Below are 24,039 nucleotides of genomic sequence, written 5' to 3' on the forward strand. Positions count from 1 at the left end.
GTAACGGTCACCTCACAACCGTCACACGCCCGCAGGTGTGCTTCGTGACTTGTGAGCTGAACGCGCGTTCCTCAGAGCTGCAGTCGATGCTTACCTGACACCATCAAGAGGTGGGTTTCTTTGGATGGAATTGGCCTCCATTTTTATTCTCCCAGGACATCCACCTGGTGTGGCTTGAAGTCTCATACTTAAGCTCCTCAGGCCACGGAGGGACGCAGGTTCAGCTGCAGACGCTGGGGAGAGCAGGTCCCGAGGACGCGTTCCATGAGGCTGACTGCAGCACTGCCAGCCCCAGGCGTGGGGTGCAGGGAGGGTCTGCTCGCGCTGTGGGGAAGGGCTCCTGTCTTTCTCCTCCTGTGTACATTGCGCGCTCTATAGGCTGCTGGCTCTGAGGAGTCTACTTTTTGTCCAGCTGAGGGACTTTTCAAAGAAACTGTTTTTAACCAGCACTGTTAGGTGTTTTCAGCAGGAGGGCTGAGAAGGAGTCTCGTCACCACACTAAACACACTCTCGGAAGAATGCTCCTGAGCCCCGTGCTGCCACGTCTCATTGTTTGCCAGAGTTCTGTGGGGCACCCTGTGGGCCCGAGAGCAGCTGCCCGCCCAGCGGCTCCCGCCCTCCGTCTGACACTCTGGTGCTTGGAACCGCCCGTCTTCAGGCATGGCAAGCGGCCTGGGCGCGTCCACGTTTCGGGCTTCATCCGTATCGCACTGGGTGACTGGCTGCCCTCTGCACACAGCACCTTAGGGACACTGCGCTGTTTCTCTAGCCTTTGGGAGGGGGCCAGAGTGAGTCCTCGCAGGTCCAGGTGACCCAGCTTGTCCCCGCTGAGCCCTGTGCTGATGTCTATCCAGCTTCCAGCGAACTCTGCTCCTGCAGGAGGAAGAGGCCAGGCCCAGCGGCGGGGAGGGAGGCTGCGGGGGAGGCATCGCTGCCCTCGGGTGTGCGGGACGAGCAGAAGTGTGGAAACACATCATTCTGTGTGCGGTCGGACAGAGGGAGGCAGGAGGGTGTGGGGGAGAGACGGGCCAGGGGGAAGCGCAGGTGCGTGCCTAGATTTTCCTGTCCCCTAGAGTCATGTGTGGAGCCTTACCCCCAGGCCACTCCCCTGGGAGACGGGCCTCTGAGGAGCAGAGGGAAGGCAGTTTGGGTCGGGCCTAATCCGGTGGGACCAGGGTCCTCGCCAGCAGAAACGCCCTGCGCGCTCTCGCCAGGTCAGGACCCCGTGAGAGGGGGCCGTCCGCAGGCCTGCAGGAGGAGCTCAGAGACCCGGCGCTGCTGGCTGCATGGCCACGTCCAGTGCCCGAAGCCAGGGCACCTGCGTCTGTGTGTAAGCCCCGGCCTGGGGCTCTCCGTTCTGCCAGCCAACGGGCTGCGACAGGTAACGGCAGGTAAGGGGCTGGACAGGGCCCGGCGAGGCGCTCCCAAACATGGAGATTCGGTGGGATTCGGTGGCAGGTGAGGCTGAGAGGGAAGGGCAGCCACAGAAGACCAAGCTCTGCGTCGTGGAGGACGTGACTCTCCAGCCCAGGCCGAGTGCACGGCTCAGCCCTGCCCCGCCACACAGCGTCTCGGAATGTGTCTTTCTGTGGAGAGAAGGCCTTTATAGATATGTTAAGTTATTTCTGTGGTATCCTACGACTTATTACCTTAATCGTCTCATTAGGATAATATTATTATCTTAATAAATTATAAGATAGGGTTTTTGTAGATACATAAGCTACATTACAATAAGTTAATAACAGCAGTGTGGCCCTAATACCATGTTGCCGGTGTCCTAGTAAGAAGTCTGGACACAGACGTGCACAGAGGAAGGACCACGCGAAGACGCAGAGGGAAGACGCCATCTACAACCTCACGGGAGACGTCTGGGTCTCAGACTCTGGCCTCCAAATCAACACACAGTCAGCTTGCTTCAACCATGAAGCTTGTGGTTCTTTGGTATGGAGCCTGTTACTGTCTGAGTCTGGAATGTCCTCCCGCAAAAGTTCATGTGTCAGCAGTGTGGCAATGTTCAGAGGTGAAATGGCCAAACTGGGAAGGCTCTGACCTGATCTGTGGGGGAATCATGGGAATGGACTTACCAGGTGGGCAGGTGGGGCATGGCTGGAGGGAGTGGGTGACTACTGGGGGTGGTCTTGGGCACTCTATCTGTTTCTTCCTCCTCCTCCCTCCCTTTCTTCTCCTTCCTCCTCCTCCTCCTCTTCCTCTTCCTTCTTCTTCTTTGTCTTCTTCTTCCTCTTCCTCTTTCTTTCTGTCTCTTTCTGTCTCTTTCTATCTCTTTGTCTCTGTCTTTCTCTCTTTCTTTCTCTGACTCTCTCTTCCACTCTTTCTCTCTCTCTCTCTCTCCTCTCTTCTCTCTCTCTCTCTCTCTCTTTCTTCTCTCTCTCTCTCTCTTCTCTCTCCCTCCCTCTTTCTCCCTCTATCTCTCTCTCTCTTTCCTTCCTGGAGCTATCCTCCACCATGACCTGCTACCATGATGTTTCTGTCTTGGAGCCAGCCAACGATGGGCCGAACCTCTGAAACTAAGAGCCAGAATAAAACTTTTCTGTTCTAAGTTGTTTTGTCAGGTGTTTTGGTCATAGTGACTGAAATCTGACTAGCGCAGAAATTGGTACTGAAAAGTGTTTGTTGAACATTTCAAGGTAGCATAGCACTGGGGCAGTGACATGGGTGTTTCTGTCAGCTTTTAGCCAAATATACTGTAAAAACTGGAAGCAAGAAGAGCAGAAAGATTTGAGAAACTTGCAGTTTGACCAGAAAAGCACACATAACATTGTGGCCAAGGACAGCGAGGAAGACGAGACGTTATTGCCACTTGAGAGAAACCAAGGGCTTTCGCACAGAGAAAACAGGAAAGACGCCTTCAGGGCGTCTCAGGAGTCACAAGACTCCACCCGCCGCAGGCTCAAGGTGAACACTGTGTGAGAGAGGCCATTATGAGAATAGGCTTGGGAGCCCCTTGCTCACACAGGAATGCCCAGGAGGTTGTTTACCCAGGATCCATTTCACCACACCCAGCCTCCCACACACTCAACGGCTGCTCCATGCCTGGTCCAAGGGGCCTGGCCGCTGCAGGAGCAAGTGGCAGACCCTGGCATCATCCATCCTGTGGGCATTGTAGAATGCTGGAATTAAGGGCTTAGGGGGCTTCCACTGAGATTTTAAAGGAAGGCCTCAGAGGCCAGGCGATGGATCAGGGTTGGAATCCCCGTGGGCAGCCCCCGAGAGGGCATTGTGTGAAGCTGAGAGAGTGAATCCAAGCTGCAGTGCAGACCCAGGAGTTAAGGGATGAGAAGGCTGCGAGCACGGACAGACAGGGTGCGTGTAGGCTGCGACTGGCAAGGCCGTGGGGGGGGCTTCCCAGCCCTTGGAGGGCACGACTCAACACCATGGGCCCCAGATGCCGGTGGGGAGCTTCAGGACTTGGCACATCCTGAGCTGGTTGGTGGTCCAGCTTTGGTCCCATCCCTTCTTCTTAAGATCCTATTCTTTCCTTTGAAATGGCTGTGTTTGCTTTGTCCATGGTCTATGAGGAGCATGTAACTTGATTTTCATTTTTTTATTTAATTTTTTTCTTTATTGAACATAAGTGGTATACATTTAAATTATACTTGGTGCCCTCTCACCCCCGCCCCTGTTTTCCCTCCCCCCCTCCCACCAATGATTGTCCAGGGTAACCATGCTATATTCATAATTTTACACATATTCAGATGTAGACCCTCATTAATCACGTTCAGCCTTCCTCCTCCCCTATCCTTCCATTCAAGCTTTGCTGGTATTTCCCCTCCATTACCTGGAGTCCCACTGGTATCCTCTGTGTTCCCTAGTTTGGGCATATTAGAGGGAACATATGTCCCTTCTCCTTCTGTGCTTGGCTGGTCTCACTTAACACAATGCTCTCCAGGGCTTTCCATCTTCTTGCAAATGGTATGATTTTGTTCTTTTTATGGCTGAGTAGAATTCCATTGTGTGTATTTCCCAGAGTTTTGCTATCCATTCATCTGTTGATGGAGACCTGGGTTGGTTCCATATTTTGGCTATTACAAATTGTGCTGCTATGAACATAGGTATGCATATGTTGCTGTATTTCTCTGAATTCAACTCTTTTGGAAAAATACCCAGGAGTGGTAAAGCTGGATCGTATGGTGGATCTATTCCTAGCTTTCTTAGGAATCTCCACACAGATCTCCATAGTGGCTGAACTAGTTTGCATTCCCACCAACAGTGTAAAAGACTTCCTCTTTCCCCACATCCTCGCCAGCATTTGTTGTTGTTTGATTTCTTTATGCTTGCTACTCTGACTGGGGTTAGATGGAATCTCAGTGTAGTTTTGATTTGCATCTCCCTGATGACCAGTGATGAAGAACATCTTTTCATGTATCTATTGGCCCTTTGTATCTCTTCTTTAGTTAAGTGTCTATTTAGTTCATTTGCCCATGTCTTGATTGGGTTGTTTGTTTTGCTAGTGTAGAGTCTTTTGAGCTCTTTGTATACTCTGGATATTAGCCCCCTATCAGAGTGGTGGCTGGTAAAGATGTTTTCCCATTCTGTAGGCTTCCTCTTTAGGTTATTGATAGTTTCCTTTGATGAGAAGAAACTTTTTAGTTTGATGCTATTCCACTTGTTAATTTTTGCTTTAATTTCCTGAGCTTTGGAGGTTTTGTTGAGAAAGTTACTGCCTGTGCCAATATGTTGTAGTGTTGAACCTATGTTCTCCTCCACTAACTTCACAGTCTCAGGTCTAATTTCTAAATCTTTGATCCATCTTGAGTTGATTCCTGTGTTAGGTGAGATATAGGGGTTTAGATTCATCTTTTTACAAATGATTAGCCAGTTCTCCCAGCACCACTTGTTGAAAAGGCTGTCTTTTCTCCAGTGTATGTGTTTGGCAACTTTGTCAAAGATTAATTGACTAAAGATGTGTGGGTTTGTTTCTGTATCTTCTATTCTAATCCACTGGTCATTATATCTGTTTTTGTGCCAGTACAATGCTGTTTTTACTACTATTGCTCTATAGTATAATTTGAAGTCTGGGATTGTGATGCCTCCTGCATGTTTCTTATTGCTGAGAATTGCTTTAGCTATTCTGGGTCTTTTCTTTTTCCATAAAAAGTTCATGATTAATTTTTCTAGGTCTATGAAGAATGTCACTGGTATTTTAATGGGAATTGCATTGAACCTATAGATCGGTTTTGGCAGAATGGCCATTTTGATGATATTTATTCTGCCTATCCATGAGCACGGGAGATCTTTCCATCTTCCAAGGTCTTCTTCGATTTCTTTCTTTAATGGTTTATAGTTTTTGTTGTAGAGGTCTTTTACATCTTGGGTTAGGTTTATTCCTAGGTATTTTATTGGTTTTCAGGTTATAGTGAATGGAATTTTTTTGTTTGTTTCTTTCATTGTGGATTCATTGTTGGCATAAAGAAAAGCCACTGATTTCTTTAGGTTGATTTTGTATCCTGTGACTTTGCTAAATTTGTCAATCAGCTCCAGAAGCCTTTTGGTTGAGTTCTTTGGGTCTTCCAGATAAAGGATCATGTCACCTGCCAATAAGGATAATTTTAATTCCTCTCTTCCTATGTGAATTCCTTTGATTTCCTTCTCTTGCCTTATTGCTGTAGCAAGAGTCTCAAGGACTATATTGAAAAGGAGTGGTGATAGTGGGCATCCGTGTCTTGTTCCTGACTGTAGCGGAAATTCTTGCAGTTTTTCCCCATTCAATATAATGTTGGCTTTGGATTTACAGTATATTGCCTTCATGATGTTGAAGTGCGTTCCTTCTATCCTAATTTTCTGCAGTGTTTTTAATATAAATGGGTGTTGGATTTTGTCAAATGCTTTTTCAGGGCCAGTGCTGGACCTGGGGTGCACGCTAGAACCCGCAGCTTCCCTGGACGCACTCAGGTACCTGGCTTCCTTGGTCTAGGCGTCCGTGGGAGTCCCTGTGTCGCTGTGGTACAGTCTTTGTTGGGCGCACAGGATTCTGTTGTGGGCGCCGCTCGCTGCTTAAGATGAGGCTCTATGACCGTTTTCAGTCTCTGGCTATTTCGCCGCGGTGGTATCAGTCAGGACTAGGGGATGCAGTTTGGGCGGGCAGCCCGCACACTCCGTGCTGACACCAGCGAGCTGCCTGGTTGTATCTGCAGCAGGTCTGATGTCTGATCTTTGTTCTTCTTCTTAGAGTTCAGGGTTTCTGCTGAGGTACCTGGATCTGTTTTGGTTCCTGGGATGTATTTATTTTGTTGATTAAGACTCTGCCTTCTAAGTAGTTGAACTCTATTTGTTTCAACTACTGAGAATTGCTGTGTCCCTCAGTCGCCATTTTGAATCTCTCCTTGATTTTCATTTTTACCAGGGAGCACAACTCTGCATTTGTCTTGAATCTCAGAGGAGATTTTAGACTTGGACTTTTGAACAATTCTGGAATTGTTAAGACCGGTGGGCTCTTGGAGATGGGCTGAGTGTGTTGTAAAATGTGCGTGAATTTTAAAGAGTCAGGGGCAGAGTTTGAATCTGGAATGTCCCTTCTCCAGAGCTCATGTGTTGGTGTGATGCTTTGTATTTAAAATAGCCCCCTAATCCTCATGTGTAGGTCATGCGAGCAGGTCTGGAGGCAGGAAATGCCAAGAGGGCTTGGATCCCTGGGATCCTGGCTCAGGACTGTACCCGTCTTTGGCTTTTTCATCTCTCGTTCCCTGTTCCCCGGCCATCAAGAAGTGAGAACGTCTCTTCTCCACCGTGCCCTGAAGCTCTGCCACCAAGCTATTTCTACCTTGGAGCTGGCCGACCATGGACTGAATCCTTGGCAACCTCTACAACGTGAGCCAATAAACCTTTCTTTCTCTAAGTTGTGCTTGTCTGGTATTTTGGTTGTAGCCACAAAACAGATGACCAAAACAGTGGGCAGTGCAGCAATGTTCAGAGGTGAGACAATTGATAACGAGGGCTCTAAGCCCATCTGCAGGTTAGCTCATCAGTGCATTAATAATCTGGAGGTTTCACTGGGTGGCTAACCACAGGCAGGTGGGGTGTGGCTGAAAGAAGTGGGTGGCGGAGGTGTGGCCTTGGGGTCCTCTGTGTCTCTCGTCCCTTCTTCCTCTCTCTGCTTCCCAGCTGTCAGGACCTGAAAGAACAGCCTTTCTCAGCATGCCTTTTTGCCAAGATGTGTCTGCTTTGACGCTGCTGGCCATGGACCAGGCCTCTGCAGCCATGAGCCATAATACCCTCCCGTCTCCAAGGTGATTTTGTCAGGCATGTTGGTCACAGTGATGGAAGACTGACCAGCACAGGCCCTAGCAAACAAATGTAGTGGGGGAGAAAGCAGCCGGGTGTGGCTACATTAAAATTGCACATGCTTCTAATAATGCGAAGACTGAAACAAGAATCACAACATAAGCTCACAATGTGAAGAGGTGTGGACTGACTTTATTTAGGAGATCCAGATAAGCATTCAAAAGAGGGAGGGGAGAGCAACGAAGCAGAAGAACAGGCATGGCCAGGAAGGGAGAGGAGGGCTTGGAGACCCTCCCCGCAGGGGTGAAGCTGGGGACCCCATTACACCTGTGTGTCTTCCAGGCAAACTCCACAGCAGACTGAGTTCAGGCAGCTCCCAGCCAGATAACAAAGGAATGGAGGAGCCAGGCCTGGGGTGGGGGGACCCAGGGTCTCTGGGCAGAGGACATCCAGTCTCAGGGTGCTCCTGGGCATCCATGTGGCATGGGCAACACGGCCCTAAAAGCTTGGAGCGGGGAAACCAGAAGAGGAAGAGAAAGGGGGAATCCAGTAGGCATGGTGGAGGCCATGATCTTAGTGCTGAGTGCTGAGTGCTGGGGTATGGACTGAACTAAGGCAGTCCATGTAGGTCTGACTCAGGGTGTGAGTTAGAAGCTCAGGACACAGTTCTGGTCACCCCTGGAAAGCTGGACTTGCAGGACTCAGCTCAGATCTGTGGCCGGAGCCTCAGATCTTGCACTGGCAGCACACGGGGGCACAGCAGCTGGACTGGCAGCAGCAGGGCTTGCAGCAGCTGGACTGGCAGCAGGATGACCCACAGCCTGAGGAGCAGCAGGGCTTGCAGCAGCTGGACTGGCAACAGGATGACCCACAGCCTGAGGAGCAACAGGGCTTGCAGCAGCTGGACTGGCAGCAGCAGGGCTTGCAGCAGCTGGACTGGCAGCAGCTGGACTTACAACCTCCACAGGAGCCACAGCCCCCCTTGGAGCCCCCACAGGAGCCACAGCCCCCCTTGGAGCCCCCACAGGAGCCACAGCCCCCCTTGCAGCCCCCACAGGAGCCACAGCCCCCCTTGTAGCCCCCACAGGAGCCACAGCTGGAGCAGCAGCAGGCCGGCACACAGCAGCACACGGGCTTGCAGCAGCACACAGGCACACAGCAGCTGGAGCCACAGCCCCCACAGCTGGAGCCACAGCCCCCACAGCTGGAGCCGCAGCCCCCACAGCTGGAGCCGCAGCCCCCACAGCTGGAGCCGCAGCCTCCGGAGCAGCCACAGCAGCCCATGGTTCTGGTGGTCGAGGTGGAGTGAGTTTGAGGAGGAGGAGGTGCAGAGGGAGGTTTGGAATGTGGAGGCCACTCTTCCTGGCACCCTTATATCCCTGCCCTGGTGTTTATTCTCAAAACATGATGACTTCCTTTTTGTCACACTATTTCCTGTGGGCAGTGTTCTAAATCTCTTCCCAGTCCCATGATCTGCTCGGTTCCAGCCCAGCTCGGCCTTCCTTGGTTTCTGCGTGGCCTCTTCCTTGTGAGCCGGCGTCACCTGGTTGGACGAGGGTCAGCTCCTGCAGCGAGTGTCCCTGCAGCCCCGGGGCACCATGGCGAGTCTGTGCTGGCCCCCGAGTTTGTCCTCGTAATGCCGGTGCTAAGTTCTCTGGGCGCTGGTGCTCGAGTGTCTACCTAGTAATCCAATGTGATCGTCTTTGTAAATAGAAGCCTTAAGGTGAAAATTAAGACCACTTATAGTTCTAACCCCAAAATTGCCTGGATAAATATTTTGTTGAAGTTATGAGAAAAGAGTGTTGAAGTTCTTGGATTTCAGTGGCTTCTGGCACTTACCTCTTCTTATTTCTGAGACCCTTCTTCGTTCCTGGCCCCTCCAGATGACACCCACATTCCCTTCCACAACTTGGGGCCCCAGTCTGTACTAATCACTAGTTAGATGAGAGAATTCACATACTTTCTCCTGGAGGTTACAAAAGTCGATTGGTCATCCTTCCTAGTGGACTTTGGCTTTCTAAGAACATTATTTTAAAATGTTTTTGTTTAGACAAAATGTACCTACTGTGAAATGCCCAGACCTTGAGTGCATTCAGTTCAGCTGATTGTAGACTTCTGTGTCCCCAGCTCTGGGCACTTTCACTTCACCACCCCAAAACTCTCATAGTTTCAACTCTCATGGGGAGTTGAAACTATGGTGTGATATCTCTGCCACCACCACTCCCCCACTGGGTTGGACTGCAAAAATCTCTGACCCAGGGAGACTTTCTGCGCAAGTCCCTGGGAGTGCAGTACTGGGATTTCTCTCTAGGGGCTACATTTGACTCACGGTTGTTGAGTGCGCTGGTGGAGCTGTAGTGGACTCGGTGAACTCACTGCTGCCACTGCTGGCAATATGGCACCTCTGCCACGCTCTCAGCCATGAGGCTGACATATTTCTTCTCCGATTTTAAGCTCCTCTCTGAGTCCCTGAAGGGTGTGCTGAGCCCAGCCCCTGGGAGCTTTAGACGCTCCTTGCGCTGAAAAATATGCTGAATTCTGCCCGGCTGTTCTGCAGCTGCTCACCTCAGCTCACTGTCCAGCCATCCTTTCTGGAGCCTGGTGGATTGTTGAGTGCACTGATCTGGAGCCGTCCGGTGAATTCGCCACTGCCGCCGGCAGTATCGCGCTGCTGCCCACTTCCTTGGCCGTGAGGCCAGCGTATCTCCTCTCTGATTTTGAGCTCAGTTCTGAGTCCCCCTCCTCTCTGGAGCTTGGTGCTGCGAGGGAAGATGGCGCCAGCGCAGCTCTGTGCCATGGCTCTGGCCGCGGCACTGCAGGCTGGTTTCTTTTCTGGTGTCTGGTTGTTTTTCTAGCCTTCTTTTTCTCTGTCCCTTGTATTTAAGTTTTTATTTCTCTGCTGATGGTGTTTTCTGGCTATGAAAAGCACTGATTTTGTGGTAATAGAGATCAATTCTTAGTTGGACTCATAAACGCTGCTTTTCTCCATAGCCATCTTCCCAGAAGCCCATTTTTTTGGTTTTTGTTTGTTTGTTTTAACTCTCTTCCCAAACCTTCTCCCAAGATTCTTCCCTTGTATATACCTACTCTCTCCTTCCTATCCCTTCTCTATATTTTTCTTCTTTTCATCGCTCTCTTGTCTTGTATTAAATCCACTTCTTATTACTATACCAGAAACTCTACATTGGTTACTAGGATACTACTACATTGGTACTATCTCTAATCTCTCGTATATACTATCTTACCAAACTCATATTTTCATACTATTCGACCCTATCGGAGACCTTACCCTATTCTTCCATTTCCTCCTTTATTTTCCTCCTTACTCAACCTTCACTGTTGAATATAGTACAACTTGCTCTTGGATATACCACCTGACACCTAGAGACTGAGAGAAATCTATCAAAAGCAACAGGCACAAACTTTTGAAATCATGGGAAGGAGAAACAACAATGGAGCACTGAGCTCCCACAACCCCACAATAACAGAACCTGATAACACAGAAATGCAGAGATCTCCAGAAGATCAAATCAGGAATGGAACTGTAGAAATAATGCAGAATTTTTAAAAATAATTTAGGAGATTCTGAAAGAAATAAAGGATGCAATCATTGAAGTAAAGGCATCAATTCAAACTATAAACAATCGATTAGACCACATGGAGAATAGAGTCTCGCTCCTAGAAGATGATCACTCCAAAAACAAATGCATAGTTTATAACTTAGTAAAAACAAGTCAAGAGCAGGAATTGGACATTGAAGAAATATGGGCCCATCTTTAGGGTGCTAACGTAAGAATTATTGGCATAGAGGAGGGGAAAAAAAGGTGAAACCAAAGGGATCAACAATCTCTTCAAAGAAGTAGTACCAGAAAAATTTCCAAACATAGAGCAGGAGGTCGATACACAGATTCAGGCCACTGATAGCACTCCCTTTAGACAGGATCAGAGAAAAGGTTTCCCGTGCCACTTAATACTCAAAATGAACAATGTAGAAGCCAAGCAGAGAATCTTAAAGGCAACATAAACAAAGAGCCAAGTGTCATTCAGAGGCAAACCGATTAGAATCACTCCAGATTTCTCAAATCAAGTCATTAAAGTCAGAAGGGCCTAGAGTAACATATTCCAAACTCTGAAAGAAAATACCTTCCAGCCAAAATTTTCCTACCCAGAAAAACTATCTTTCAAATTAGATGGGGAAATAAGAAGCTTCCATGACAAAGAGAAGCTGAAGGAATTTATGTCTTCAAAATCAGTGCTAGAGAAAATACTCAAAGAGATTAATTACAAAGAAGGAATAATAATACATACCAGAACCAGAGAAACAAGAGTTTTCATCCAGCAGACAGCTAAGCAAAGAATTGTATTTCAAACAGAAATAAAACCTTAACATGTTAGGAATTAAAACTCATCTCTTAATAATCACACTCAATATAAATGGCCTCAACTCAAACAATCCAGAAACGGTGACAGTTTCTAGCCTTGGGTTGTACAGGAATGCACGAAAGACAAGTCCAAAGTACATACATCACGGGCAGGTCAAACAATACCCTGGTATGACACAAACAACACAAACCTAATCTTAACTCAGACAGAACAATAGCATCATTAGTTGTGAGAGTTTGTTTTTTTTTTTAAAAAAGGCCATAAAAGCCTAACTATTATAATCAAATACCTTTATAGTGCAAATATATAAATTTACATGCATTTTTCTTTTACATACTCTAGATCATTACATAGACATGCAGTGTTTCAAGTGAATCTTAATTTTAATCAAATTTACAAAGCTTTTATTGAAATTAACATTTCCAGCAAAGGCACAGACTTGTATCAAGCAGCATCAATGCTGTAGAATTAAAAGTAAATAAAAGGAACACAAATGTAGAAGTAGTAGCCTTATTGCCAACTGCTCCTCTGGAGAAGGACTCACATATATAATCCTTCCAGGAACTACTATCACAGACCTCTGAAGAGTCTGTGTGCCGAATAGTGCGCTCGTACCTTATGGTAAAGACCTTCACAGAGGAGAATGCCATGAGAAATACAATATATAGATTTCTTTTTAAGGAGAATGCAATAGAAATATATTAAACAATATCCAACAGCCTTCTGTCTTATATTTAAAACATAGCTGCAGATGCCTACGGGTCTGGCAGAAGTACAGCTTCTGCGTCAAGCATTTTCAATCCTGCCCTCTGAGATGAACCTGAATAGAGAAACATTTGCAAAGCGTTCACTGAGCAGTTTAGTTGACGCAGACTTTAAGAGGGTCGATCTTTCAGCAAAGGAGACCCGAGGGGCATTCAGGGTTCAGCTGAAGTCGCTTAATGACTTTGAAACCTCCATGACCCCAAACCTTGTTGACTCTGGGGGAAGGACAGTCAGAAGTATTCTTTTAGTTAAGATAAGGGGAAGACCTTATTGACTCCCAGACACAATGGAATTATACTCAGCAATGAAGAAAAATAAAATTACATCATTTGCAAGAAAATGGAAGGACCTGGGGAACATTATGTTACCTGAGATTAGCCAATTAGAAAGAGTAAAGCGTCCGATGTTTAACGTGTGCAGGACAGGGAGTAATCTGGGGAAGGAGAGGCTCCAGATGATGAGGAGAAACCTCAGGGGAGCCAGGGAGGAACATAAGGGCAGGGGTGGAGGAGGACTTGGTTCATAAATACAAACACTACCACAGACTGTGTGTACACGTGAATATATACCACCCTCAATTTGGGTACTCCATGAGGAGGTGGGGCACCAGGAGCGTGTGCATGTGTCACTGTCAACATGATTTCATCATGATGTGAGACTATAATGCACTAAAAAAAGCACACAAAATAAAAGGAAAAAGAAAAAGAAAGAGGCCCAGCCTAGTAGGAGATCGTAGGGGCATGCCCCTCAGAGCAGACAAGGGTCATTCTCTTGGACACCTCTTAGTTCCCAGAAGACGGTTGTTATAATAGGGCAGGTCCAGCCCCTCTGGTCTCTGGTTTGCTGTGTCCTCATGTACTCCCTCCCACCATGATTGGGCATCTGGGGCCTCAGCAGAGCCAGACACTGTGCTGTTTAAACCTTCAGTCACCCAATGGGAGCTGAAACAACCTCTTTTCTTTATATTCTTACAACCTCACATATTTGATTGAGGTCACAGAAAACTAACTGACTACATGGGCAGCAAAAAAGAATCCAGTTTTCAATGTCTGGATGTTCAGATCCTAAAGGGAGAGACCAGGGTGGAGAGCTCTTAGAAAACTGGAAATAGATCCAACATGCGAATCCTCTAAGATGGCAAACTGTGGGTGTACCTGTTCTTCTGAGCTTAGGGGCAGTCCTTGATAATTTTCTAAATGAAATGTGTCATCTTTGCAACTTAGAAATAGATCATTGTATCTCTGAATGAGCACAAGGTCATGCAGAGTTGTGTTCTGCGAGCCCCAGATGAGAATCCGTGTGTGAAACATACCCAAAACCAGTGTCACTGCTTTGAGGGGGAGGTTGTAAACGGTGAGATAATTGTGGGTCTGGTGGAGAGGACTACTAAGCAATTCAGGTAATTTCTTTGGCTGGGCATTATGAAGGTCAAAGAGGACGATCTGGGAGAAGGGCCAGGACAGAGGGCAGGACTGGTCTTCTTACCATGTGGACCATCAGTGGGTCTTCAACTGCAGAGAACATTCAGCCATGACGCCCAAATGCACACCTGCCATCCATGCCAGGATATGGACTTGTCAGGCTTTTGGACAAACAAAAACATTGGTCCTCCCTTGCCGCCTCCAGGAAGGAGTGAGAGTTTGGGCAGGGAAGAATATAGAAAGATGCCCTCATTCCCAGGGTGCCCAGGGCCAAGGGCAGGCAGGTACAGGAGGTTTCAGAGGAAGCAGTGCTTGAGAAGGAAGTGTGTCACAACGTGGAGGGATGTTTGTGTTATTTTAAATGACATGGAGCTTCCTTGGGGAAAGCACAGAAATAGACAGGAGGAAGGGGCCTCGTGCCCATCAGCACCCCTGATCAGGTATATAAAGGGTCCTAGCACCAAAGGCTTCACACACGCACACCTCCCTCTCCACCTGAACCTCAGACCCATCCACCTCAAACACCAAACCATGGGCTGCTGTGGCTGCTCCGGAGGCTGTGGCTCCAGCTGTGGGGGCTGTGGCTCCAGCTGTGGGGGCTGCGGCTCCAGCTGTGAGGGCTGTGGCTCCAGCTGCTGTGTGCCTGTGTGCTGCTGCAAGCCCGTGTGCTGCTGTGTGCCGGCCTGCTGCTGCTCCACTGGTGGCTCCTGTGGGGGATGTTGTGGGGGCTGTAAGCCAATCTGCTGCCAGTCTAGCTGCTGCAAACCTTGCTGTTGCCAGTCCAGCTGCTGCAAGCCCTGCTGCTCCACAGGCTGTGGGTCATCCTGCTGCCAGTCCAGCTGCTGCAAGCCCTGCTGTTGCCAGTCCAGCTGCTGCAAGCCCTGTTGCTGCCAGTCCAGCTGCTGCAAGCCCTGCTGCTGCCAGTCCAGCTGCTGTGTCCCCATGTGTTGCCAATCCAGCTGCTGCAAGCCCTGCTGCTCCTCAGGCTGTGGGTCATCCTGCTGCCAGTCCAGCTGCTGCAAGCCCTGCTGCTCCTCAGGCTGTGGGTCGTCTAGTTGTCAATCCAGCTGCTGCAAGCCCTGCTGTTGCTAGTCCAGCTGCTGCAAGCCCTCCTGTCCCTTAGGCAGAGGACCATCTTCTGCTTGTCCAGCTGCTGTGTTTCCATTTGTACTGAGTGCATAATCTGAGATTTTGACCACTGACTTCTAATGTCCCCGCACCCCACAGCCTCCACAGGGACAAGAGCTGTTTCCTAGGTCACAGGAGCTCACCTCCGGGTCTTGTCTTCCTACAGTGGAAGCTGCATCTCCAGCCCAAGGAGGACCCAGGTGTCCAGCGTGGAAGAAGGACCCCGAGGACCTGTGGTGAGTCCTTGTCCTCTGCCCAGTGAACCCCGCCTCTCCTCCCTCCACTTCTCCCTCCCCGGCCTCTGAGGCCCTGGCCTTCAGGGCTCTGGCTTCTCCTGGGCCCTCGTCAAGCTGAGGTGCAGCAGTCAGTGGAGCCCCCAGAGCCCGGGAGCCCTGAGCTGCAATTGCTGTGCCCACCCAGAGCTGGCACTGCCCAGCACAGCCCCTTGGCCTCTCTTAACCTGCTCTCCCTGGTTCTCTATTGAGGTCTCACCTGTTCCCTTCACATCCTTAAATAAACACCTTCCACCACCCTCTGCGCTTCTCCAGGTTGCTCTTTATTCCAGTGTCTGATCACAAACCCCTTCCTTCCTGCCTCGTCCTCCTCCAGGGACTTGTGCTGGCTCCCCTCACAGTGTTTCCTTCTGCCCAGTGTCTCTACACTAACCCTATGGAGAATTCTGGGCAGTTCAAGGTCACTGCTCCTTAGCAGTCGCTGCCCCTCTCATGGGTGAGGACAGAGTTGGCCTCACTCTGTCCTGCAGGCCTGAGGATGCTCCTGGGGGAGTTAACCCTCTGGGCTTCCTGGCCCAGATCCCTTTGTAAGCTTGCCTTGAAAAGACATTGGCATGCCGGCCATGGTGGCGCATGCTTGTAATCCCCACGCTTGGGAGGTGGAGACAGGAGGATCACTCAGGTTCGAAGCCAGACACGCTGGCTTAAGACACCCTGTTTCCAAAAAAAATTAAAAAAAAAAATAGGTCTGGGACTGTAGCCCGGAGGTAGAAGTGCTTCCAGGAACCCTAGTACCACCAAAAAAAAAAAAAAAAATCAACAAAAAAACAACAAAAAGACATTGGCAGGCTCCAATCCTGGCCTCAGAGGCCCCAGCACTGGCCTGCCTCATGGTAATCTCTGATCCCGGCCTTGCTGGCCCTGGCACCAGCGTAACCCCTCAGCAGGCTCCGATCCTGGCCTCGAAGGCCTCAGCACTGGCCTTGCCTCATGGCAGGCTCTGATCCCGGCCTCACTGGCCACAGCACAGGCCTAACCCTTCAGCAGGCTTCGATCCCGGCCTCGGAGGCTCCAGCACCGGCCCTGCCTCACAGCAGGCTCCAATCCCAGCTTTGCTCTATCCGTTTCCGGCCTCACCCCTTGGCAGGATCCAATCCAAGTACCCTCTTCACCCAACCACATGTCCCACGTTCTCGAGGGTGCATGGTGGTAGCATTCTGCCTCTGGGGTTATTATTTCAAAGTTTCCAGGTGTAATGCATCAGATCTCTGCCTCTCCTGAGTACTGGGAACTGACATTGCTACTGTCAGCAAGGCCGGCATTGGAGCTTGCCATGAGGCATGGCCAGTGCTGGGGCCTCCGAGGCCAGGATAAGAGCCTGCCGAGGGGTTAGTCCGATGCCGGGGCCAGCGAGGCCAGGATCAGAGCCTGCCATGAGGCAAGGCCGGTGCTGGGGCCTCCGAGGCCCAAATCAGAGCCTGCTGAGGGGTTAGGTCGGTGCCGGGGCCAGTTGCCGTCATCGGAGCCTTCCGTGAGGCAATGCCACTACTGAAGTCTCTGAGGCCAGTATTGGAATGTGCCTTGAGGGTAGGCCGGTGCTGGGGCCAGCGAGGCCAGGATCGGAGGCAGCTGAGGGGTTAGGCTGGGGTCGGGGCCAGCGAGACCAGAATTGGGGCCTGCCATGAGGCAAGGCCGCTGCTTGAGCCAGCAAGGTCTGGATCAGTCCACCGGGTAGCCAGGCCACTACCAGGGCCATCAAGAGTGGGATCGGTACTTGCAACGTGGCATGCACAGAGAAATATTGCAGAAAATAAAAACCAGATGCTTCCCCTAATCAGCAAAAACTAGAAGGAGAGGGGCAACAGGAAGAGGTCGAGCTATAGAAAGGGCCCTATAGTGAAGCAATTAAGGTGACCAATCAGAGGGTATGAAATAGGGGAGGATGAAGCCTCTTTAAAACTCAGGAGGTACATAAACAAATGTATCAAAGTTAATCACCAAACAAGCATGGGATCCAGGGAGGGAGAGGGAATGGGATGGGGACTGGATGAGGGCTAATTGGATGATGTGTGCTTGTATATCCTCTCAAGTCTTGTATTCCAATGTGATATATGATTACAATGCAACAATATAAATAAATAAATAAATAAATAAATAAATAAATAAATAAATAACTAAAAAGAAAAGACATTGGCATATGAGGGCACTTTCTGCTTTTATATTTTTCCTGTGGCCTTCTATTGCCAACAAGTAGTTAAGACCAAATTGATAAATATCAAAGGAAACACACATTTTTGTTCTCCAGTGATGCTGGCCCATTCAATATCTGAAATCTCCTGGTACTTCATGTAATGGTTTGTATTTAGAATGTCTCCCCATCCTCATGGAGACAGGTAGCCATGTTGGAAGCCATGTTGGAAGCCAGGCTTGGTTGCTAAGGAGGGCTTCTGGAGGTGTGACCTTGGGGATTCTTAAGGTCGCTTCTCCTCCCACTCTTTCCCCTATTTCCAGCCTCCACACCTTGAGAGCAGAGCCTTGCCCTCTCCCTTTCACTCTTTCCTGTTGCCACGCCCTGAGCTCTGCAGGCCTGGTCTAACAAGGAATGAAGCCCTGAAATACTCAAAACAGATAAATAAGTGAGCAAGTCAGTCTTCCTTCCTCTAAGTTTTGTGGTCAGGCATTTGGATTATAGCAGTGAGTGTGCTGACCGAGGCCCTATTTGTTGCTTTGACAGTGAGTGCATGTTTCCATCCGCACAGGGACCGCTGATGATGGGCTGGGGGAAGGCGAAGGAAGTCCCTGTGACACGTAGCAGCAGACCAGAGCTGGTATGTCAGAGAGCGTTCCCACAGCTGTGACCCAAAGCACTTGACAACCGCATGTTAGAGGAGGAGGATTAATTTGTTCACCATCCTGGAGATTTCAGGGATTCAGTCCACGTTAGTGAAATCTGCAGAGCTCAGGACGTGGACGCAGGGAGCAAATAGAGAGAGCACAAGCAGAGGGACTCTGCTTTAACGTCATGGAGGCGGGAAGGAGGGAGACAGACAGACAGACAGACAGACAGACAGGGAGCCCAAAGCCGCATTCCTCCAGTCATACTGCCTATATTACCAACTAATAAACCTATGAATCCATTAATGATTGGACCCATTAATGCATTCATCCATGGAGAAGATTAGAACCCTCATAATGAGTCATTTAAACTCTGAACATTTTTGCATTAATACATGAGCTCTTCCAAAGGACAATCTATATGCAAAACACAGCATCTTGTGTCCAGGCGTGTACCTTGTTCTTCCTCCTCTCCTCCTCCTCCTCTATCATCATCTTTAAATTTTTAGTTCTGGAGCCAGGCATGTTGGCACATGCTTGTAATCCCTGACATAGGAGGCTGAGAGGGGAGCATCACAGGTTTGAGGACAGCCTCAGCAAGTAGTGAGCCTCTCATCAATCTAGAGAGACACTGTTTCCAAATAAAAATAAAATAGGGCTGGGCTATAGCTCAGAGGTCGAGGATCTCTGGGTTCAATTCCCAGTACTAAAAGAAAAAAGAAAAAAAAAATTGATTTCTAAGGATGAAGTGTTGGACCTGTCGGCGCCCAGGAAGCACACACCCTCCCAGTAATCACTCACAGGCAGAAGTCGATGCAATTTGCAAGAGGTTTTATTATGTCCAGAGCTGGGGTCGCCTCTCAAGTTGAGGAATCGACCCTTAGCAACAGATGTGGGCAGTTTTTATACACTTTAATTACAGAGGCGCGGTTACCATTAGGTGTTTTATTATCATTGGTTCTTATTTCTAACCCGTCTCAGGATTGGGTGGTTTGGCCAGAGATATCATTTTTTAGCTCAAATGACAGTTTGTGGTAACCAAGGTCCTGGTATCCTGGTAAGTGGAAAGTCCCTGAATTGTTACTTTTGTCTTCTAACAACGGTTGATGGGGAGCTAGTTTCTGGAACACAGGGAAGTAAAGTCCTAGTAACGGCAAGTCCTAGTACCTGCAAACAGGGGCACTGGGGCGGAAAGTTCTGAATGCCGAGGTGGTTGGGGTACTGGGGTCCTACATTCCCCCCTTTTTCTTTGGGTAATTCCAATCTTGGAATTACTGTTCTTCTCCTTCTAAGGGCATAGTCTGATATCTCTGCTGTAGCATGAGAACCTGGACAGTGCTAATGCGCTCTCGAATAAAAGCAAGCAAGCGATTTATTGTTAAGCCTTTTTCTTAATTTGCTCATCGAGTCTTTGATGACCTCTGAGTGATTGATATAAAAACAGCATTTTTTTAAGAGCTGCACACAGACCCCCTTGTTGGAGAAAGAGGAGGTCTAGTCCCCTCCTGTTTTGTAAAACAACCTCCGAGAGCGAGGAGAGGGATTCTTTTAGCTTAGAGATAGTTTCTTTTATGTCTCTTACATCTCTATCTATTGCAGCTTGAAGACTCTGGTAGTAATGAGGCAATTGAGTCAAAGTCGCCCCTCCAGTAGCTACCCCTGCCACAACATCCAACCCTAAAAGGACAGATAAAGTTACGCTGACAGGTTCTCTTTTGACCCGTGGATATTGGTTTTCATAAGCATCCAAAAAGTAGTTTCTGGGTGGTATATCATTCTGGGTGTTAATCGGACCATAACACAGAAATCTCGGGTCTTTTTTAAAACTTGGGCATTAATGCAGGGAGTTAGTCCTGAGCCACAGGCCCACCATCCGTATTCTGGTGGAATTATGTAACTTGAATTTTTTACACCTGGAGGTTTATGGTAGGTCGATCTACACAAAGGTTGGTGGGCGCGGGGTATGTTGCCTAGGCATGTACCTTGCCCAGATGCGGTGGTCAGGGTAATTCTGGCCCCCGCTGTGTTCCAGCACCATTTGGAGGGTCGGACTGTGACTATAGGGGCAGGAGGTTTAATTTGCCATGCTTGGTTAGGCCCTACTACCATGTGATGGCCTATGGGCTCTAATTTAAGCATAATAGTGAAAAGGAGCCCATCATCTTTTTTTTTTTTTTTTTTTATAGAACCGGAGGCCCCATGTTTATCCTCTAGCCCTTAACTTAACTTAACCTGACCTTTTTTCCCGGTTAACTGAATGAAATATTTAGAGGGTGACACCAGTCAGAGCACTTGGGGATATTTCCCACCAAGGGTTTTTTTTCCTTGTTTGTGATGTGTGTAATTAGCAGAGACTGTAATGAAGTCCCAGCTGGAGGAAGGTTTTCAGTAGGTGTCCCCAGCTTTTGCAGAAATAGTCTGCCTGTCCTCCACATTTAGGATTAAGTGACCGGTCTCAGTGGAGCCCGGGACATACATAAAAGGTTAATACCCTTAACTTGTTCCTATGGCTAGGATTTCCATAACCTCCCCAAGGGTCTAATCCAAAACGCCCGGGAGGGGAGGGAGATGAGGGCACGTGTTGTAAATCAAAATATCCCTCTAGGTCCCAGTCGGCCGGGGCTCCCATAGCTAGTTTGCAGACATCAGGGAAGAGGTCTGGCCACCATGTCCCCGGGGGAGCAATGTTGGAGCTGCTCCAGATAACATCACCCGCCCCACTTATCACTTGCCAGGTTAAGTTAAGGGGTTGATGAGGGTTGGGAGCCCAGGTGTTAACTAGATTTAGACACAGCATCAGTATCAGGAGGGACCTCATCTCGTTGGAGAGGCAGCTTCTGGAGTTTTAGTTTGAAGGGGTGATCTGTTCGCCGCACCGTCCACAGTTCTTTTTGGGATTCAGACACTGGTTTGGCGTGTGTCGCACGGATCCAGGCTGGAATGCCATCTACTTTGATGGCCGTTGGGGTAGTCAGTATCACTGAGTATGGTCCTTTCCAGCGAGGCTCTAGATTCTGAGCTCGATGGCGTCTCACATAAACCGAGTCACCGACCTGGAACTGATGGGCGGTCTCAGGGGTCCCCAGCTTGTAGACAGCTGCCAACTGTGACCATAGGTCCTTTTGCACCGCCTGTAGTTCTCTTAACCTGGCACGTAAATCATTGTTATTGTGACTGAATAATCCGCCCTCGCCCAGACTGGCCAGGGGGGCAGGGGCCCCATATAAAATTTCGTAGGGTGTTAAATTAAATTTTTTTTTGAATTTATTTTTTTTTATTTTTTTATTGGTGCACTGTATTCATACATCATAGTAGGATACATACTTTTGTAGACATACTTGCACACTTTTCCCAGTCAGCCCCCACCCAATCCCCACCCCATTCTCTCCCTATCCCTCTCTCCCATGCTTGGCTTAGTAGTTGACATCTAGTATTATGGCAATTTATCTAAAATTAAAAATGGTAATCTCACATAACAGTTTCATTTGTCTGATACCAAGCTTTTGATGACTTAAAGATGACATTTCAATATTTCTTTTTGCTTTCTTTCTTACCAGAGAATATTTTTTTTCTATTTTTTAGGTGAAACAATCATATATTTATTTATTTTTCAGAAAAAAATCTATCCTAATATGGAATATGGACTCTAGGTACCCAAAATGATCTTGAAAAAGAACAAAGCTAGAAGATAAATATTTTCTGATTTCAAACCATATAAAGCTACAATAATTGAAATAGTGTAGTACTATTCTAAAGGCAGATATATAAACCCTTGGAGTTAAATAAAAGCCTAGAGCTAAATTCTTCCCTATATTGTCAAGTTATTTTTGACAAGGTTTCCACGAACATTTGGTGGTGGAAATATTAATCTTTTAACTAAATATTGTTAAAAAATAATAATTACATGGAAAAGAATAAAATTGGACCCTTACCTAATCCCATATACAAAATTAACTCAAAATAGATAAAAGACCTAAATATAAATCTTAAGACTATAAACTTTTAGGAGAAAATCTAGGTCATAAAACCTCACAACATTGAAATTGGCAGTGATTTCTTGGTTATGATTTCAATGGCACAGGCAACAGAAGCGTATACAAACTCCCTAAAAAATAAAAAAAAAATATTGTATATCCAAAGACAATGTAAACAGAGTTAACAGTTACTAATAGAATGGGATAAAATATTTCCAACTGCTATATCTGAAGGTATATTAATATTCCAACTAGAAATCCTAAAAATTAACAACAATAAAGGCAAACAATACCCTTTAGAGATAGGTAAAAGACTAACATAAATAATGAATCTCCACAGATAACCAGTCTTAGTTGTCTGTTGGATGGAAACTCTTGTTTCTCTGGTTCTGGTGTGTGTTACCTATTTCTTCTTTGTAGTTGATCTCTTTGAGTATTTTCTCTAGCGCTGGTTTTGAAGACATAAATTCCTTCAGTTTCTGTTTGTCATGGAAGCTTCTTATTTCTCCATCTAATTTGATAGAAAGTTTTGCTGGGTAGGAAATTTTTGGCTGGAAGTTGTTTTCTTTCAGAGTTTGGAATATGTTACTCCAAGCCCTTCTGGCTCTCATGACTTGGTTTGGGAAGTCTGGAGTGATTCTAATTGGTTTGCCTCTGAATGTCACTTGGCCCTTTGTTTTTGTTGCCTTTAAGATTCTCTGCTTAGCTTCCACATTGGTCATTTTGACAATTATGTGGCGTGGGGATCCTCTTCTCCGATCCTGTCTAAAGGGAGTTCTATAAGTTTCCTGGACCTGTGTATCGGCCTCTTGCTCGATGTCTGAAAAATTTTCTGCTATTACTTCCTTGAAGAGATTGTTGATCCCTTTGGTTTCACTTTCTTTTCCCTCCTCTATTCCAATTATTCTTAGGTTAGCTCTCTTAAAATGGGCCCATATTTCTTCAATATCAGATTCCTGCTGTCGGATATTTTTTTCTAGATTAGAAACTATGCGTTCATTTTTGGATTGCTCATCTTCTAAGAGTGAGATTCTGTTCTCCATGTGTTCTAATCGGTTGTTTGTGCTTTGAATTGAGGCCTTTACTTCATTAATTGCATCCTTTATCTCTTTTTGGCTCTCTCTGAGTTCTTTTCGAAGCACCTCTATTATTTCTACAGTTATTTTCCTGATTTGATCTTCTAGAAATCTCTGATTTTCAGTTTTATCGGGTTCTGATGTTGTGGGGTTGTGTGCATTCATTGCTCCAGTATTATTCCTCTTTCCCATGATTTCGGAAGTTTGTGCCTTCTCTGGGTTCTTCCCTTGGGTCACTATGACTTCACTTAAGGTGTTCTGGATCTCGAGTCAGTAGTATCTCAGACCCCACTACTCCTTTATTGGGTTGTATCACAGAGTCTCCGACCCAGAGAGTCGATAGAGGCTGCTTTAGACTGTGGGGGGTGCCAGGTTGCACGTTCTCCTATGGTGTGATATCTCTGCCACCGCCCCTCCCCCACTGGGTCAAGTCCCAGGGAGTACAGTACTGGGATTTCTCCTCTGTGGCCCGCAATTTGACTCACTGTTCTTGAGTGCGCAGATGTAGTTGTACTGGCCTCGCTGAATTTGCTGCTGCTGCCGCCGGTGGCAATATGGCGCCACTGCTACGCCCTCGGCTATGGGGCTGGCGTTTTCTTCTTGGTTTTGATTTCGACTCTGAATCCCTGCAGCGTGTGCTGAGCTCAGCCACTGGGAGCTTTAGACGCTCTCTGCGTGGAGAAATCCTGCCTGGCTGTTCCGCAGTGGCTCACCTCGGCTTGCTGTAGCCGTCCCGTGAATTCGCCGGTGCCGCCGGCAGTATGTCGCTGCTGCCGCGTCTGCCGCGTCCTCGGGCGCGAGGCCGGTTATCTCCTTTGTGGCTCTGTTCTCAGTCCGCTTTCTCTCTGGAGCCTGGTGATTTTTTGTTTCACTGGTGATGGTGTTTTCTGGCTATGAAAGGCGCTGATTTTGTGGTAATGGAGATTGGTTGTTAGCGGGGCTCTTAAGCCCGCTTTTCTCGGTCCTTAAATTAAATTTTGAGGGG

General features: G+C 47.9%; 2 protein-coding genes across 2 annotated transcripts in view; one reads left to right on the forward strand and one right to left on the reverse strand.

Moving 5' to 3' along the window:
• Window positions 1–7,965: 7,965 nt before the first annotated feature.
• LOC308269119 (uncharacterized protein) overlaps window positions 7,966–24,039 on the reverse strand; it is a gene marked incomplete at both ends in the record, with an annotated part of 28,591 nt that continues 12,517 nt past the window's right edge. The window contains one exon of the mRNA XM_080704282.1: window positions 7,966–8,527. Within this exon, the coding sequence (XP_080560408.1) occupies window positions 7,966–8,527 (562 nt within the window). The remainder of the gene's footprint in view (window positions 8,528–24,039) is intronic.
• On the forward strand, window positions 14,340–14,900 carry LOC308269177 (uncharacterized protein; the record flags this gene model as incomplete). The annotated part of the gene is made up of 1 exon (XM_080704406.1): window positions 14,340–14,900. The coding sequence occupies one exon, from the start codon at window positions 14,340–14,342 to the stop codon at window positions 14,898–14,900; it is 561 nt and encodes a 186-aa protein (XP_080560532.1).

This window comes from Muscardinus avellanarius (assembly GCF_963383645.1).
Source record: "Muscardinus avellanarius genome assembly, chromosome: 1".
NCBI lineage: Eukaryota > Metazoa > Chordata > Mammalia > Rodentia > Gliridae > Muscardinus > Muscardinus avellanarius.